Genomic DNA, 17,692 nt, shown 5'->3' with positions numbered 1-17,692 from the left:
TCCTTTGTGGCCATCTTGTGGCCAAATAGTAACCTACACCCACACACACTTTTTACATTACATTACATTATTTTACATTTAAAATTATCTGTTTCCCTCCCACAACAAAAATTACCCAAATACATTTTTTAATAAAAAAAAAAAAAAAATTACAATTAAAAAAATAAACATAAATACCGTATTTTTCGCCGTATAAGACGCACTTTTTCTCCCCCAAAAATAGGGGGAAAAAGTCCCTGCGTCTTATACGGCAAAGGCAGGGAATTCCCGACTTAGAAACGCCCGCCGATACGGACCGCGACCCGCCGCCACGTCGGGAATTCCCTGCCTGTGTGGCTGCACCCGATGTATGCCTCTGCCCGCTCCCCATGCCTGTAATGTGTCGGCGTGTGTAATACGGTAAGTTCCCTCCCGCTGTGTGGCTGATCTCTGCGTGCCCCGCTAGTGTTTAATATGTCCGCTCCCCCGCCTTCCTTATCTCCCTCCCCCATGTGTTCGCTGGCCCCCCCGGGTGTTAATCTGCAGCGGCTTACCTCTCCGCCATGCCCGCGAGGATTGGAGACCTCCTTCACAGCCGCGCATCTCGCTCTAGTGATCGGCATGTGGTAATGACGCAATCACCACATGGCGATCACTAGAGCGAGATGCGCGGCTGTGAAGAAGGTCTCCAATCCTCGCGGGCATGGCGGAGAGGTAAGCCGCTGCAGATTAACACCCGGGGGGGCCAGCGAACACATGGGGGAGGGAGATAAGGCAGGCGGGGGAGCGGACATATTAAACACTAGCGGGGCACGCAGAGATCAGCCACACAGCGGGAGGGAACTTATTACACACGCCGACACATTACAGGCATGGGGAGCGGGCAGAGGCAACGGTCGGGTGCAGCCACAATTTACACACATGCGGGGGACACAGGCACATGGGGCAGGCATGGGTGACACGGGACACATGGGGGACACAGGCACATGAGGGACACGTGAGGCATGCATAGGTGACACATGAGGGACACAAGCACATGGGGTAGGCATGAGGGACACACAGAGGACACATGGGACATGCATGATTGCCACAGAGGACACATGGGACAGGTATGGGGGACACAGAGAACACATAGGGCAAGCATATAGGGCAGGCATGAGTGACACAGGGCACATGGAGCATGTATGAGGGACACACAAATGACACATGGGGCATGCATGTGTGACACAGAGGACACATGGGGCAGATATTGGGGACACAGAGGACACATGGGGAGACAATGGGACACAGGAGGACAACATTTGAGGGGTAACATGTACAAGACTCTCCTGGAATATGGACGCACCAGGTTTAGTATATATCTTTTTTTTTTCTCTGGTTTTTGCCCTCTAAACCTGGGTGCGTCTTATATTCCGGAGCGTCTTATACGGCGCGAAATACGGTAGTTACCGAAGGTCTGAACTTTTTAAATACACATGTCAAGAGAGTATCTTATTATATTTTTTAAAATTATAAGCTTGTAAATAGTGATGGACGCAAATTGAAAAAATGCACCTTTATTTCTAAATAAAATATCGGCGCCATAAATTGTGATAGGGACATAACTTAAACGGTGTAATAACCGGGACAAATGGGCAAATAAAATACATGAGTTTTAATTGCGGTAGTATGTATTAACCACTTCACAACTGAGGGGTTTTACCCCTTAAGCACCAGAACAATTTTCACCTTTCAGCGCTCCTTCCATTCATTCGTCTATAACTTTATTATTACTTATCGCAATGAAATGAACTATATCTTGTTTTTTTCGCCACCAATTAGGCTTTCTTTAGGTGGGACATTATGCCAAGAATTATTTTATTCTAAATGTGTTTTAATGGGAAAATAGGAAAAAATGTGGGGAAAAAAATCATTATTTTTCAGTTTTCAGCCATTATAGTTTTTAAATAATGTATGCTACTGTAATTAAAATCCATGAAATGTATTTGCCCATTTGTCCCGGTTATTACACCGTTTAAATTATGTCCCTATCACAATGTTTGGCGCCAATATTTTATTTGGAAATAAAGGTGCATTTTTTTTTGTTTCGCGTCCATCCCTAATTACAAGCCCATAGTTTATAAAGTAAGTGTTTTACCCTCTTGACATAAATATTTAAAGAGTTCAGTCCCTAAGGTAACTATTTGTTGTTGTTTTTTTATTGTAATTTTTTTTTCTTTTTATTACAAAAAAAATAAATAAATTGGGGAGTGTGGGAGGTAATGAGTTAATTTTATAGTGTAAAATGATGTATTTGTATATGAAAAATGTTTTGGATGTAGTTTTACTATTTGGCCCCAAGATGGCCACAGTAATTTTTTGTTAATGCGACCTGTCAGCGTCGGAAGTAGGTTCAATGCGGCTGGGAAACTTTTCTTTTTGTTTTGTTTTTTCACAATGATCGCGCTGCTTCTCATAGAGGCAGCCAATCATTGCTGGGGGGCTGAGATCAACGAACGGGAACGTTTTTTCCCGTTCATTGATCTCCGGGCGAGCTGCCGGCGGTGTGTGCGAGCGTGGACAGCGGCGGGAGGTGCGTATATCTATGCTCCTGGTGGGCAAAGGGTGTAAAAAGGAGCGTAGCTATACGCACCACTGGTAGTAAAGTGGTTAATTTTAAAATATAATAGCCAAAAACTGAGAAATAATGTTTTTTTCCATTTCTTTCTCAATCTTCCTGTTAAAATGGATTTAGAAAAAAAATAATTCTTAGCAAAATGTACTACCCAAAGAAAGCCTAATTAGTGGTGGAAAAAACAAGATCTAGATCAATTAATTGTGATTAATAGCGATAAAGTTATTGGCGAATGAATGGGAGGTGAACGTTGTTCAGATGCATACAATTTTCGACACTGTAGGCTGAAGTGGTTAAAGCGGATCCGAGATGAAAGACTAACTTTAACAAGTAACTTGTCAATATGTTATCTAAAGTTTAGATAGTTTACACAGCATATCTGCAAACAGCTTCAACAGAATATGATTATTTCATCCTGTGATACAATGAGGGCAGCCATGTTCTGTTTGTCATAGGCTGGTATCAGCTTGCCTCTGTGTAAATTCAGTTCCCTCTCCTCCTCCCACAAAATAAGTATTTGGCTTGAGGAATGCCCTATAAACAATATGAAAGGAACACCATTATGCAATGAGTAAAAGTTTCTCGGATCCACTTTAAGTTCGATGAATAAAGCAGTTATGAATAAAATGCAAAGTAAGCTCTCAGAGTAAAAAAAGTGTACTTTGGGAATGTATAAGGTATAGAGACAGTGGTTGTGGCACACCTTACCCCGGATGTGGGTGCATAGCCTATGGTGCTAAGCCCAAGCACCAGAAAAATCAACCGTTCAGTAAAGGTTAGGCTAGCACACCTGCTTCAAAGTGCAATTATTCTCTTTTTATTGCTCCATCAACACAAAAATTGACAATTGTTTCGGAGCCACGGCGGGTCGTCTTCTTCTGAATGTGCACATTCTGAAGAAGGAGACCCGCCGTGGCTCCGAAACAATTGTCAATTTTTGTGTTGATGGAGCAATAAAAAGAGAATAATTGCACTTTGAAGCAGGTGTGCTAGCCTAACCTTTACTGAACAATTGGGAACGTATAAGTTCTAAATGAATAATAATACTTTAATGCCTCAGGTGAACTTTGTTAGTGTATATGGTTTCAATATGTGAACATGTTTAACTGGACTGAAGCTCTTTACATAAGAAAAAAAAAAAAGGTATGAGATGAGCCGTGTGTTCTCAGTTGCACTTATTTTATTACAGATAACGGACATGCTTCGGATTATTTCTTTAACAGAAGATCCATCGTTCTTAGCGAAATTTCTGGGAACGCTTCTGGCAGAGTATGTATTTTTCAATTTGATTTATTTCCATGTTTGACGGGTTTTGCAATCATTAGTGCTAAGTCACCAAGCGAACACGCTAAATCCAGCGCTGGAGACTTGGGCGCAGCAGCACAGGAGACTTGGGCGCAGCCGGCGCCACCATAGGCCATAATAGGAACTACGGCTATAGCAGGCACAGGGAGTAACTTCAGCGCCGTCAGAAGAAGGAGCTGAAGTTGCTTTTAAAACAATTATTTAATTCCCCCACTATCCATGGCGGCCTGGAGGGGGAATAGTAATTAACACGGCCTGGACTTGTGTGGCAGCAGGATCAGCAATATACTGGCTGTGTCCTGCGCCCAAGTCTCCGGCGCCGTTCTCTCGTACGCTCACCAAGCTACTATTGTTAACCAAAGTGAGATCATGAACTCCTATTAGGTGTGTATTGGGCAGGGAAACCGAAGCCTTTAGTGGGAATGCAACAGAGATATAGGATCTGGACGTGGTTGGAAACTGCTTGATTAGAAATGTCTGAAAAGATCTGCACTTTAAATATAAAAGAACTTAATTATGCTTACATATTTAAATTACTAATACAGCGGACGTAGAAAGCTATACCAATCCTGCTGTGTGATAGAGCATCGATGATGCAGTACAGACACTTCATCAGCCTTCTGGCTAGCGATCTGTCTGTTGCTATGTGGGAGGGGCGACATGCAACAGAGCACCTTCCAGCGGTCGGGGGAACTAGGGCATCGCTAAAGATCTGGCATGCCAGATTTTAGTAAACGTGTGTCTGCTGTACACATGCTGTTCTGACTCTTTATTTTCTGTCATGGCAGTCATTATTGTCCACCATGGCAGAGTTCAGATAAGGATGTGTACGTAGCTTAAAGTGGATCCGAGGTGAACTTACTCATTGCATAATTGTGTTACTTTCCTATTGTTTATAGGGCATTCCTCAAGCCGAATACTTTTTTGTTTTAAAGAGACTCTGTAACATTAAAAAGATCCCCTGGGGGGTACTCACCTCGGGTGGGGGAAGCCTCCGGATCCTAATGAGGCTTCCCACGCCGTCCTCTGTCCCACGGGGGTCTCGCCGCAGCCCTCCGAACAGCCGGCGACTGTGCCGACTGTCAGTTCAATATTTACCTTTGCTGGCTCCAGCGGGGGCGCTGTAGCGGCTTTCCGTTCCGAACTACACGGAAATACCCGATCTCATTCGGGTCCGCTCTACTGCGCAGGCGCAGGAAACTTGCGCCTGCGCAGTAGAGCAGATCCGACGGCGATCGGGTATTTCCGTTTAGTTCGGAGACAGCCGTCAGAGCGCCTGCGCAGGAGCCAGAAAGGTAAATATTGACGTCCCCGCTGCACGGACTCCACGGAGGGCTGCAGCGAGACCCCTGACGAATGGAGGACGGCGTGGGAAGCCTCAATAGGATCCGGAGGCTTCCCCCACCCTAAGTGAGTACCCCCCAGGGGATCTTTTCATGTTACAGATCCTCTTTAATACTCTAATTCCTTATAAACTAAATAAACCACGCCCAAAGGTTTTCAGAGAGCCTTGGCAGTAGCAAGGGCTCATGGGAGCTCAGTCTGGGCAGGAGGAGGAGGAGGTGTTACTAGCCATTGATTTCAGAGGCAGGGAGGAGGGGGGATTACGTTTTTTTTTTCACAGGCTGAGTACTCAAGATACAGATAAGCCTGCCTCTGTGTAATGTTTACCAACAACATGGCTGCTGTCATTGTATCACAGGAAGAAATAATCATTTTCTATTAAAGCTGTTTGCAGCTAGATTTGCTGTGTAAACTATCTAAACTTTAGATAAGATATATAGACAAGTTACTTGTTAGTTTTTCATCTCGGATCCGCTTTAAGAGCAGTTTGGGAGGCATTGCAAGCAAGGCTGTGGAGTCTGGGTCGACGGGTTTTGGGTACCTGGAGTTGGTGGTTTCATAAACTGAGTCGGAATCGGATGACTTTTGTACCCACTCCATAGCCCTGATTGTAAAGTCCATACTTGGTTTTCCCTGCAGATAAGGTAGTCCTCATTTGCCAAAGTTAGCTTTGTTCCATAGATCACAGCGTTGCTCTCCATATGCATATAGTGGAGAAGTATTAGCCTGCACCCAACCATCCAAGAGCGACGTGCTATGGTCGTTGTCCCTCAGTCCCAGGAACAGCAGTAAGGATACGAAAAGAAGGGATCCAGCACCTGAAATTCCTTTGCTGTAGTAGACTAGAAAATTGAGACCATTTTTGTAAACTTTTCTAGAACTACCAAAGGAGAGGGGGGGGGGGGGGGAAGCTCATCTCCTCTTTCTCCTCTTTCTCTTGCCATTTGCTTGAGGCAACTAATTTCAGTCATAGGTAAGTCTTACAAGGAGTGTGAGCCTTTATTTAGTCAGAGAAGTATCTGCATAATGGACATATGTCTGGTTCATTAGCAGACCAGATCTGAAAGACCACTTCATGAGGCTTGGTGGACATCTGTATTTGTGAATTGTGTTGGCGGACATAGCTTCTTCCTGGAGTGTTGCTTAGAGGGCCTAAAGGAAAGCCAATTTCCATTCAAAAACAAATTTGTATATCCAAAACAAGACCTGTGTGAAGCTCCAGTGCCTTCCTGTTAGTTGGGAGGGGTGTATGCATTGTTTTGTTTTTTAGAAATGCTGCAGATAGGAATTTACTGGGGTGTCTGAGTTAAATGACTTTTTTTGCTCTGTGTCCTGCTTTGTTTAAAGGAAACATTTCTAAGAACTGTGGTAGCCTCTCTGTTCTCACTACAACTTTCTTTTCAGGAGCTAGAATAAATACTGAAAATACATGGATGCTTTCAACAAAAGTTTTGTAGCTGTATCTTATTTCTTCAATTTGGCAGGTACATAGGAAGTATACCCAAAATCCTCTCAGAAATATATTTTAGTCTAGGGACACAGATCCCTGATGAGCTGGCACTGCTTCTACCTTCAGATGGAGATGATTCTCATAATTACGAAGGAAAGACACCCATGTACACACAGCCATCCATCTCAAGGGTTCCGAGTATCCCTCAGATAACTAATGAGGAAGATCAGTTGGAAGAGCTTAGAACTAGATCAGCCACAAAACGAAGGTTTGTTTATAATTATATATTTCTCCTTTTGTATTTTTTTTTATTTTTTTATTCTATGTTTTACCTCATATTGTACCTTTTGCAGAACAAGCACCCTGGGACGACACAGGAGTATAGCTGAGTCATCTCAAAGTTTGAAGCAGATTGAAGTTTCAAAGAAGCAAATTAATAAGGTACCTATAGTTTCTGTTTAGTGGCTCTGAACCACAAATCATCTCAAAAGTTGATTTACAGCCCTATATAAAATAATCTTAAAGCGGATCCGAGATGAAAAACTAAAACAAGTAACTTGTCTATATATGTTACCTAAAGTTTAGATAGTTTACACAGCAAATCTAGCTGCAAACAACTTTAACATAATATGATTGATTATTCCTGTGATGCAATGACAGCAGCCATGTTGTTTGTAAACATTACACAGAGGCAGGCTTATCTGCATCTTGAACAAAAAACCTAATCCCCCCCCCCCCTTCTGCCTCTGAAATCTCTGGCTAGTAATACCTCCCCCTCCTCCTGCCCAGACTGAGCTCCCATGAGCCCTAGCTAATGTCTGAAAGTGCCTTGGCTCTCTGAAAACCTGTGGGCGTGCCTTGTTTAGTTTATTGGGAATTATAGTATTAAAACAAAGTATTTGGCTTGAGGAATGCCCTATAAACAATAGGAAAGGAACAAAATTATTCAATGAGTAAAAGTTCATCTCGGATCCACTTTAACCACTTCCACACCATGAAATGTTGTGCTGATCTGTGCTGCGTGGGCTCTCCAGCCCACAGCACAGATCAGCTAGCAGCCAGGGCGATCAGACTCCCCCCCCCCCCCCCCCCCCCCCCCTTTTTTCCCCACTAGGGGGATGTCCTGCTGGGGGGGTCTGATCGCCGCCGGCTGCTTGCGCTTGCGGGGGGGGGGGGCTCTTCAAAGCCCCCCTCCGCAGCGCTTCCTGGCCTCCTTCCCCTTCCCTGCCTCTCCCTCCCCCTGTGAGCGGCGCAGGACGGATTTCCGTCCTGCGCCTGATGGGATAGGCTTTAGCCTATCAGATGCCGGTGATCCCCGGCCAATCAGAGGCCGGGGATCGCCGATCTCCTCTACGGCGCTGCTGCGCAGCAGCGCCGTATACATGTAAACACCGGGGAAGATCTTCCCCGTGTGTTTACATTTACCCTGCGAGCCGCCGATCGGCTCGCAGGGTGTTCACGGAGACACCCTCCATGAACTGACATGGAACGGCCGCTCATACGAGCGGCCGTTTCCATGGTATACACTTCAGGATTCAGGGGCGTGTATATACGCTCCGAGAATCCGGAAGTGGTTAAGTAATTTAGTGTGGTAACTAAAGAAAAAAAAGTTTCCTTTTTTTTTTTTTTTCCAACTTATTGTGTGACCATCCAGCATACAATATTTTTAACAGATTAGGTGTTAGATTTGATAAAATGATTGCATCTTGTGGAAGGTGGAGCTACATGCAAACATTTCTCTCTGCTCTAAAAGATTAGCTATGGCATGATAACCTTAACGAAAAAAAAAAATTACAATTTATGGAAATCCTAAAATCAACCCGAAGTTTGACTTGATTTCAATTTTGCAGAGGGCACTAAAAAGGTTAAGCTTGTGTTTACACTGAGAGTTGCCTAGGCAGAGCTCTCCTGCAGTCTGTTTATAGCTGCTAATGCTGGGAATACACGGTTCGTTTTTGCCTTCGTTTAAACCTTCGTTTCGATTGTGCCTTTTGACCTTTTCGATCCCGAAATAATCGGTCATACGGTTAATATCACCACCCACGGTTTCGTTTTTTTTTTCGATTCTGATGGTTTAGTTTTTCCAATGATCGAAGGCTGCAAAGAAACGAAACGAAAATCCCTTTTTACAGGGACGGACTAGCATAAACGAATATATAATCGATCTGAACAGCCATCAAGCCTACCAATGGCTCGATTAGATGGATAAAGAGAGATAATATCAAACATGTTCGATCACTAGTCGTTCGTTTTTGGGGTCTATTAATCGAAACTATAATGAGATTATGACTATTTTCACATACGTTTTCAACACTCGATTCGTTTACCGAACGAATTGAAGGTTTAAACTAAGGCAAAAACGAACCGTGTATTCCCAGCATAAGATGGTTTGATCTAGCTAAACAAACACAGAACACCAAGAAGTGAATTTCTTCAACTACATGTGGAATAAAGACTTTTCATTGTGTGCTGTGCAAGAGTTTGGGTCTTCAAGGTGCATGACAATTGTTACCTGCAGGGATTGGGACGCAATCTCTCAGGTGACAGTTTAAAGCCAAGTGCCGTATCGCCCTATGGTGTATTCTGCTGCCATGGGGTGGAGATAAAAGATGTTGGTGCAGCAGACAACAGAGCAGCTTCCAGCTAGCGAAGTAAGAAAGGGAGTGATGCACTCAGCCGAGATTATCTGACATTCCAGATCTCTTAGCAGCACAATTGGGCAGCTACACATGTGCTAGAATCTTGTCAGAGGCAGCTCATCTGGGCTGTCTTTGCTGAATTTAGTCTAGCCTGTGTACAAGCTTCAATAAAGATCTATTAAAAAAGAGGCGCTCTCTATCTGTTTTTTTTTTGTTTGTTTTTTTGTAATTCAAACATTGATGGGCAAATGCTGTTCTTAATCTGATTGCATAAGTCTGAATGGTACATGATAGACAGCTTAAAGAGACACTGAAGCGGAAAAAAATGATGATGATTTGTATGTGTAGTACAGCTAAGAAATAAAACATTAGGAGCAGAGACATAAGTCTAATATTGTTTCCAGTACAGGAAGAGTTAAGAAAGTCCAGTTAACTATGTAAAAGAGCCATTGAGCTCCACTGCAGAGAGCTCTGTCTTCTAAAGCTTATTTTCTCACGTGTCTCACTGTATTGTTTGTTTTTCTGCAGAGAACAGTTCAAAAGTTCACTAGCCTGCATTGTAAAATCATTTAGAATGCTGAGTAGTGTGTAAACTGCAAATATTAGAGAATGATGCAATGTTATATTTAAAAAAAAAAAACCTAAGATATAACTGAAAATAAGATTTTTTTTTCTTTGCTACTAATGTTCTAGTAATTATCCGTACTACACAACCAATTCATATCATTTTTTTTTCGCTTCAGTGTCTCTTTAACCTCTCTTGCGGTAGCCCCAAGCTAAGCTCTGGCTAGCCGCTGGGAGTTCAATGCAAAGTATAGCACGCAGCAGGCGTTTTTACTCACCTCCTGGGGGATCCAGACGTCTGTAGCTGTTCTTCTTCCTGTCCTGCAAGGCTCTGAATCACTCTGGTGAGATCACTGCCAGTGATCTCACTACAAAGTTACAGCGCCACCTGGAGGATGGAGGGATAATTGCAGCGCTGAAGCCCAGGGAGGTAAGTACAGGGGCTGCTGCAGGCATTCTGGCGGCATGATTTTTTCCTGATTTTTAGGATCTGAAACGTGCTGAAAAGACCCTAAAGTCCAGAAATAATCCTACCACCAGAGAGATTAAATCATAGTGAAATTAAACTGAGAAAAATTAAATTGAGAAAAACATCTGTTTTTGACTCCTAAGTAGGACTGTTTTGTAATTCGAGGTGAATACAAGATAAATATGCAGTGGCTTGCAAAAGTATTTTGCCCTCTTGAAGTTGAAAACTGCTGTTCACAAACGCTGTCCATCTAGTCTGACTGAGCTGGAGCTGTTTTGCAAAGAAGAATGGGCAAGGATTTCAGTCTCTAAATGTGCAAAGCTGGTAGAGACATACCCTAAAAGACTGGCAGCTATAATTGCAGTAAAAGGTGGTTCTACAAAGTATTGACTCAGGGGGCTGAATAATTATGCACACACCACTTTGCAGTTATTGATTTGTAAAAAATGTTTGGAATCATGTATGCTTTTCGATCCACTTCTCACGTGTACACCACTTTGTATTGGTCTATCACGTGGAATTCCAATAAAATGTATTCATGTTTGTGGCAGTAATGTGAAAAAATGTGGAAAACTTCAAGGGGGCCGAATACTTTTGCAAGCCACTGTAAAGCTTGATACTTACAGTGACACTGCAGGCAAAAAGTGCTAAGCAGACCCATTGTTCATGTATACCTTAGTGGCATGTATCTTTTCTGTGGAAGAGAAGTATAGAGGGGTGAGTGCGCGAACAATGCGCTTGTTCCTTGGTGTTTTTTTATTTTTTATTTTATTTTTAAACCACTTCAGGACCACAGGTTTTACACCCCCTGGTGACCAGGCCATTTTTCATAGCACAGGGCTGTGCACCTTTGTTAGGATGCTGCACAGCCGTACAACTCGGCACACAAATAAATCTTCCCTCCTTTTGTTGTTCTTAACAGGATATTCTTTTGGAGGTGTCTGATCACTCCTACGATCCTTTGGTTTTTATTTTTTTTATTATTCGGCTGTATGCAGCCTGACTTTCCTTTTTTTTTTTTTTTTCTACTTGTTCCAACACAGAATCCATGCAGTTCATATCGGCGGTTCGTTAGTAAGTCGGGGCGTTCGTAAGTCGGGGACTACCTGTAGTTTTATACATACACGTTTGTCACATCACATCTGGTAACTGTTAAAAATGCTGCTATAGGTCCACTTTAAGTACAGCTAATTAGTTTTCATTTTAGTGGTTGATCCTCTTAAACATACATTTATTTAATTTTAGGAGAGACAGAACATCAATCCTGTTATAATGCTGGAAAGACTGAAGCTACCTTTACCAGAAAAGCCACAGAAAGATGCTGAAGGTATAAAAGTGCTTTTTTAGGTGTTGCTTGACTGAACCGTTTGTATTTGGTTTACAGACATGACCACTTTTAAGTTATTCATTCTCCATGAATAAAACATTTTTTAACAAATACACTGAACCATTTCTCTAACTAATATGCAGAACCATTTATTGTTTTTATAATCAATATTTGGTAACCTTGAGCTACTAACGCCATCCAAAAAGCAATGCAGCTGTGCTTAGTATGAATATGTGCTTTTTTTTTTTCTCATGGCAGCCTATATATTCTTCATTTAATTTCTCTGCTAATGTCTTAGAGACTTAGAAATTCTGTGGGCTGGTTCACACCAGAGTGGTTTGTGAGCATTTTTGCAAATCCTAGCGGTTTGAAAACACAAACTTGGGGCAGGAGCAATTTTTAGATTTCGGAGGCGTTTCTGCCTCAATGTTAAGTATAGGAAATTGGAAAACTGCTCTGAAAAACGCTAGAGCAGTTTTTCAGGTGTTTTTGTTACAGAAGCTGTTCAGTAACAGCTTTACTGTAACAATATATGAAATCTACACAACCGCTCAAAAAAACCACTAGGCATGTTTTGAACATTTCTCTAAACATGCCTAGAATCACTCTAAAAATCTGCTATAAAAACCTTGAGAGTTTTGCGGATCTGCTAGAGCAGCCTTTTTAAACCTTTCTACCCTGGATGAACCCTGCAAATAACTTTAGGGCTCTTTCACATTAGCGCAGATTTTCTGCGTTTCAACGCAAAGTGTAAAGTTTGCGTTACCCAAGGTGAAATGAAAGTCCATAGACTTTCATTTTAGCTTTCACATAAACGCAGCCTTTTTGTGAGTTGCGTTACACTGCACCCAGGCGCAGTTTTTCGGCCGACGCTAGCTTTATGCGTTACAATGTTAGTCAATGTAAAACGCACACTATGTTAACTACGGCAATCAGTCCCAGAATGCAACAGAGGAACAATGTAGAAAGTTGAAAACTAAAAGAAAAAAAAATGACCTGCGTTTTTCTATGTGCTGTAACGCATTGAAAATGGATTAAAAACGCACACTCGCTGCAGTGCAACGCATATCAAAACGCATTAAAATGCATACAACAAAACGTATGCTTTGAGCGTTCTCCAACGCAAGCTCTGATGTGAAAGAGCCCTTAGGATCTCAAGGAACCCCTGCAAACAATGTTTCGATCTCGAGGAACCCCTGCATTTATTTTGCAGGAGGCATGGTCTTTAAAAGTATGTGTGGCTGTTTATTTCACTACCCCCATTACACTGCCCCCAATTTAATGCTTCTTGTTACAGAACCACCTATTATAGTGTGCTTTATTATACTCTCTCTAGGTTTTTTTTGGGGGGGGGGGGGGGGGTAATGCAAATTAACCTCGTGTCAGGAAATTTATGACAATCACATTAAATTCTTTTATTAGCCACTAAAGTCAGAAGAAATTTGTTTGTCCAAGAGAACCAATCGCCCACAAGAAGAAGCGGCAAGATGCCACGAAGCCAGTCTGTGTCTGCAGTGGACAGATTGAAGCATAAACGTAGTAAGACTCATGATGGAACTAGAGGTAATGCTGCTTTTATATGACAGTTCAAATCTCGGTAGCAATAAGAAATACAGTAGAATTCCTTTATAGTAAACTCCAGGGGACCAGGAAAAGTAGTTTACTATCTCGGAATTAGTCATACATTGCATATTTATACAGACACATTTGCTGGGACCTGTGTACAGAGTTTACTATACCCACAGTAGTAAAGAGTTTAAAAATATATAAAAAGCTCTTGGGGGGGGGGGGGGGGGTGCGCTAGTGTTAAAGAGCACCTGTAACTAAAAAAAGTCCCCTTGGGGGGTACTCGCCTCGGAACGGGGAAGCCTCAGGATCCCAATGAGGGTTCTCCCTCCCCTGTAGCTGCAGGCAGTCCAACGCTGGCTCCCCCAAAGTTTTCTGGAATCCTCCTTCGACAAGCCTGATTTATTTACCTTTCCTGGTTCCAGTGGTGGGCGCTGTTGCGGCTTTCCGCATGGAGATAGGTGAAAATAGCCGATCTCCATCGGGTTCGCTCTACTGCGCAGGGGGACTTGCGCCTGCGCATTAGAGCGGCCAGACAGCGATCGGCTATTTCCGCCTATCTCCGAGCAGAGAGCCGATACTGCGCTGGAGCCGGGAAGGTAAATATTTACATTCCCGCTGTTCGGGGAGCTTTATCTCCGCTGCTGTGGGACCGAAGAGGATGGGGAAAGCCTCAATAGGATCCGGAGGCTTCCCCCACCCCAGGTGAGTACCCCCCAGGGGAAGTTTTTCTCAGTACAGGTTTTCTTTAACAAGCATCCATTCTAGTTTTTGAATCAGCATCTCTGAGTATGACAACCATTCCATGCCAGTGAATAAATCCTGCACAAGCTACTTTCTGTTTTTTGCTACTGATTAGGCGATCACCCAAATGAAATTGCATTTAATGAGGGAAAAGTGTAAAAAAAACAAACAAAAAAAAAAAAACTGTAATCAACACTCTTGTAATTCAAAAAGGTGCTAGAAGTTGGTCAATAATTACGTGTAAGGGAGCATGGCCACAAGTACATATCCCACAAGCTCTTGAAGGATATGTTCAGAGGGACCCTGTGCAGGAACGTTGGGTGCTAAGCGGTCCTGAGGTCCTCGGAAGCCATGGAACTATCCATGGGCTTCCCTCCACAGTGGTATCGGTTTGTTTGTTTTTTTGTTTTTTTAAATTAGTTTCACTTTTGATGTTAAATAACATTTGCAACCCAAAGCTGCTTTTTTTGTTCATGCCAGTTAAAGTAGGAGAACAGCATTGCCCCCCCCCCCCCCCTCCTTCTTCCCAGGCTGAAATCAAATATCCTATTATCGTCAGGCAATGTTACTTCAATCTTTGATGTAAAAGTGTTTTAACATCTTGTCTCTTCCTAGCCTTTTCCTGGAGAAAGTTAGGCTAGACTTGCCTTTAACTGTTCTCTTGTTTATACAATTATCTTCTCCCTGCAATATTGCTTGAAAGCCTGGCCGCGTTATGCACACGCTCCTGTGACTGGAGCATTCTGCCCTTGTGCAGAACGAAGAGAGTACAACTGGGGAAGCGTGCGTGACGAAGCGAGACTCGGCCAGGCTACCGGGCCATACTGCAGGAGACAGGAGCCTCCTGGAGAGACGGCAAGGGACTGAGTGGCCTCTGGGGGACAGCGATCCAATTGTTTGCGCTGCTCCTCCGCCCGCTGCGTGATATCATGCATGCACCACTCCTCATACCTCCAGCGTGTCGTCCACTACATAGCTGACGCGTGTGTGCAGCCCGCCGCCGGAATGTCGCCCAGTGGGGAGCTCCCGGAAAGACATCGAGTGGACAATAAGGGGGCTTAAGGAAGCCCCAGGTAATTATAGAACCTGAGATGTCTTTCATCTCGGGTACCTTCTTTAAAGGGAAGTGAAAATAAACTTATGATATAACGATTTGTGTAGTACTGTTAAGAAATAAATCATTAGCACAGATATGAGTCATATTGTGTTCAGTACAGGAAGAGTTAAGAATCGTTAGTTATCTATGCAAAAGAGCTTCTGTGATCTCTGTGACTTTATAAAGTCAAGAACAGAGCTGTCTTTTGAAGGACTTATCTTAACTGTCTCTCATTGTTTTTTCTTTGTTTATGGATTTTCTGCAGAGAAAAGTTAAAAGGGCCAGTAGCCTGCTCTGTGAAATCATTTAAAATGCTGAGTGTATTGTGGAAACTGCAATTATTAGAGAATGATGCAATGTTAAAAAAAAAAAAAATTATACCTGAAATTAAAAATGACATTATTCTATTTACTACTAATGTTGTATTAATTATCCGTACTATACAACCTATTCATTATATCCTGAGGTTTATTTATATTTATTTATTTTTTGCTTCAGTGTCACTTCAACCACTTGCCGACCGCCCACTGCACATTGGCGGCGGCAAAGTGGCAGCCCCAGGACCACGTAACGCACATTGGCGTTGGGTCCTGGGACTCTTCTGGGCCGGGGATCGCACGCATTGATGCGCGTGCATCCGCCGGCATTAGGCTCCGCCCACCCGTGACGACATCCCGTCGGCCATACGGAAGCGCCGGCGGGATGTTAACCCACTATCTGCCGCATACAAAGCGTATAATACGCTTTGTATTGTATGCAAAGCGTATTATACAGGCTGCCTCCTGCACTAGTGGTCCCAGTGTCCGAGGGATCACCAGGGCAGGCTGCAGCCACCCTAGTCTGCACCCAAACACACTGATCTACCCCCCCGCCCCCTGATCGCCCATAGCACCCCTCAGACCCCTGCCCACCCCCCAGACCACTGTTTGCACCCAATCACCCCCTAATCACCCATCAATCACTCCCTGTCACTATCTGTCGACACTATTTTTTTTTTTATTCCCCAAACTGCCCCCCTGCTCCCTCCTGATCACCCCCCCCCCCTCGTGTACTGTATGCCTCTATCCCCCCTGTAACACCCACTAATTACCCATCAATCACCCCCTATCACCACCTGTCACTGTTACCCATCAGATTAGACCCTAATCTGCCCCTTGCGGGCACCCAATCATCCGCCCACACGCTCAGATTGCCCTCAGACCCCCCCTTATCAATTCGCCAGTGCATTATTTACATCTGTTCTTCCCTGTAATAACCCACTGATCACCTATCAATCACCCCCTGTCACTGTCACCTCAATCACCCCCTGTCACCGCCACCCATCAATCAGCCCCTAACCTCCCCCTTGCAGGCAATCTGATCACCCACACCATTAGATCGCCTGCAGACCCGACGTCAGATCACCTCCCAAGTGCACTGTTTACATCTGTTCTCTCCTCTAAACACCAACTAATTACCCATCAATCACCCCCTATCACCACCTATCACTGCTACCCATCAGATTAGACCCCTATCTGCCCCTAGGGCACCCAATCACCCACCCACACCCTGAGAACGCCCTCAGACCCCAGCCCTGATCACCTCGCCAGTGCATTGCTTGCATCTATTCCCCCCCCCCCCACTAATCACACCTTGAGACACCCATCAATCACCTTCTGTCACCACCTGTCACCCCCTAGCACACCTACCCATCGAATCAGGCCCTAATTTGCTCCGTGTGGGCTCCTGATCACTCGGCCAAACCCTCAGATCCCCCTCAGACCCCCTTCCGATCACCTCCCCAGTGCACTGATTGCATATATTTTCCCCTCTAACCACCCCCTGAGACACCCATCAATCACCTCCTGTCACCCCCCTAGCACTCCTATCCATCAGATCAGGCCCAATACAACCTGTCATGTAAGAGGCCACCCTGCTTATGACCGGTTCCACAAAATTCGCCCCCTCATAGACCACCTGCCATCAAAATTTGCAGATGCTTATACCCCTGAAGAGTCATTTTGAGACATTTGGTTTGCAGACTACTCACGGTTTTGGGCCCGTAAAATGCCACGGCAGTATAGGAACTCCACAAGTGACCCCTTTTTAGAAAAGACACCCCAAGGTATTCTGTTAGGTGTATGAAGCGTTCATAGAAGATTTTATTTTTTGTCAAAAGTTAGCGGAAATTGATTTTTATTGTTTTTTTTCACAAAGTTTCATTTTTCACTAACTTGTGACAAAAAATACGATCTTTTATGAACTCACCGTACACCTAACGGAATACCTTGGGGTGTATGCTTTCTAAAATGGGGTCACTTGTGGCGTTCCTATACTGCCCTGGCATTTTAGGGGCCCTAAACCGTGAGGAGTAGTCTAGAAAACAAATGCCTCAAAATGACCTGGACGTTGGGCCCCTTAGCGCACCTAGGCTGCAAAAAAGTGTCACACGTGGTATCGCCGTACTCAGGAGAAGTAGTATAATGTGTTTTGGGGTGTATTTTTACACATACCCATGCTGGGTGGGAGAAATATCTCTGTAAATGGACAATTGTGTGTAAAAAAAAAAAATCAAAAAATTGTCATTTACAGAGATATTTCTCCCACCCAGCATGG

General features: G+C 43.8%; 1 protein-coding gene across 2 annotated transcripts in view; it reads left to right on the top strand.

The window, feature by feature from the left end:
• TICRR (TOPBP1 interacting checkpoint and replication regulator) overlaps window positions 1–17,692 on the top strand; it is an 88,358-nt gene that overhangs the window by 32,226 nt on the left and 38,440 nt on the right. For both annotated transcript variants that reach the window (XM_068275197.1, XM_068275196.1), the window contains exons 11-15: window positions 3,783–3,862; window positions 6,727–6,960; window positions 7,046–7,133; window positions 11,610–11,691; window positions 13,114–13,254. In XM_068275197.1, coding sequence (XP_068131298.1) covers window positions 3,783–3,862; window positions 6,727–6,960; window positions 7,046–7,133; window positions 11,610–11,691; window positions 13,114–13,254 — 625 coding nt within the window. The remainder of the gene's footprint in view (window positions 1–3,782; window positions 3,863–6,726; window positions 6,961–7,045; window positions 7,134–11,609; window positions 11,692–13,113; window positions 13,255–17,692) is intronic.

This window comes from Hyperolius riggenbachi, chromosome 3 (genome assembly GCF_040937935.1).
Source record: "Hyperolius riggenbachi isolate aHypRig1 chromosome 3, aHypRig1.pri, whole genome shotgun sequence".
Classification (NCBI taxonomy): domain Eukaryota; kingdom Metazoa; phylum Chordata; class Amphibia; order Anura; family Hyperoliidae; genus Hyperolius; species Hyperolius riggenbachi.
This window is presented reverse-complemented; position numbering and strand designations above follow the sequence as displayed.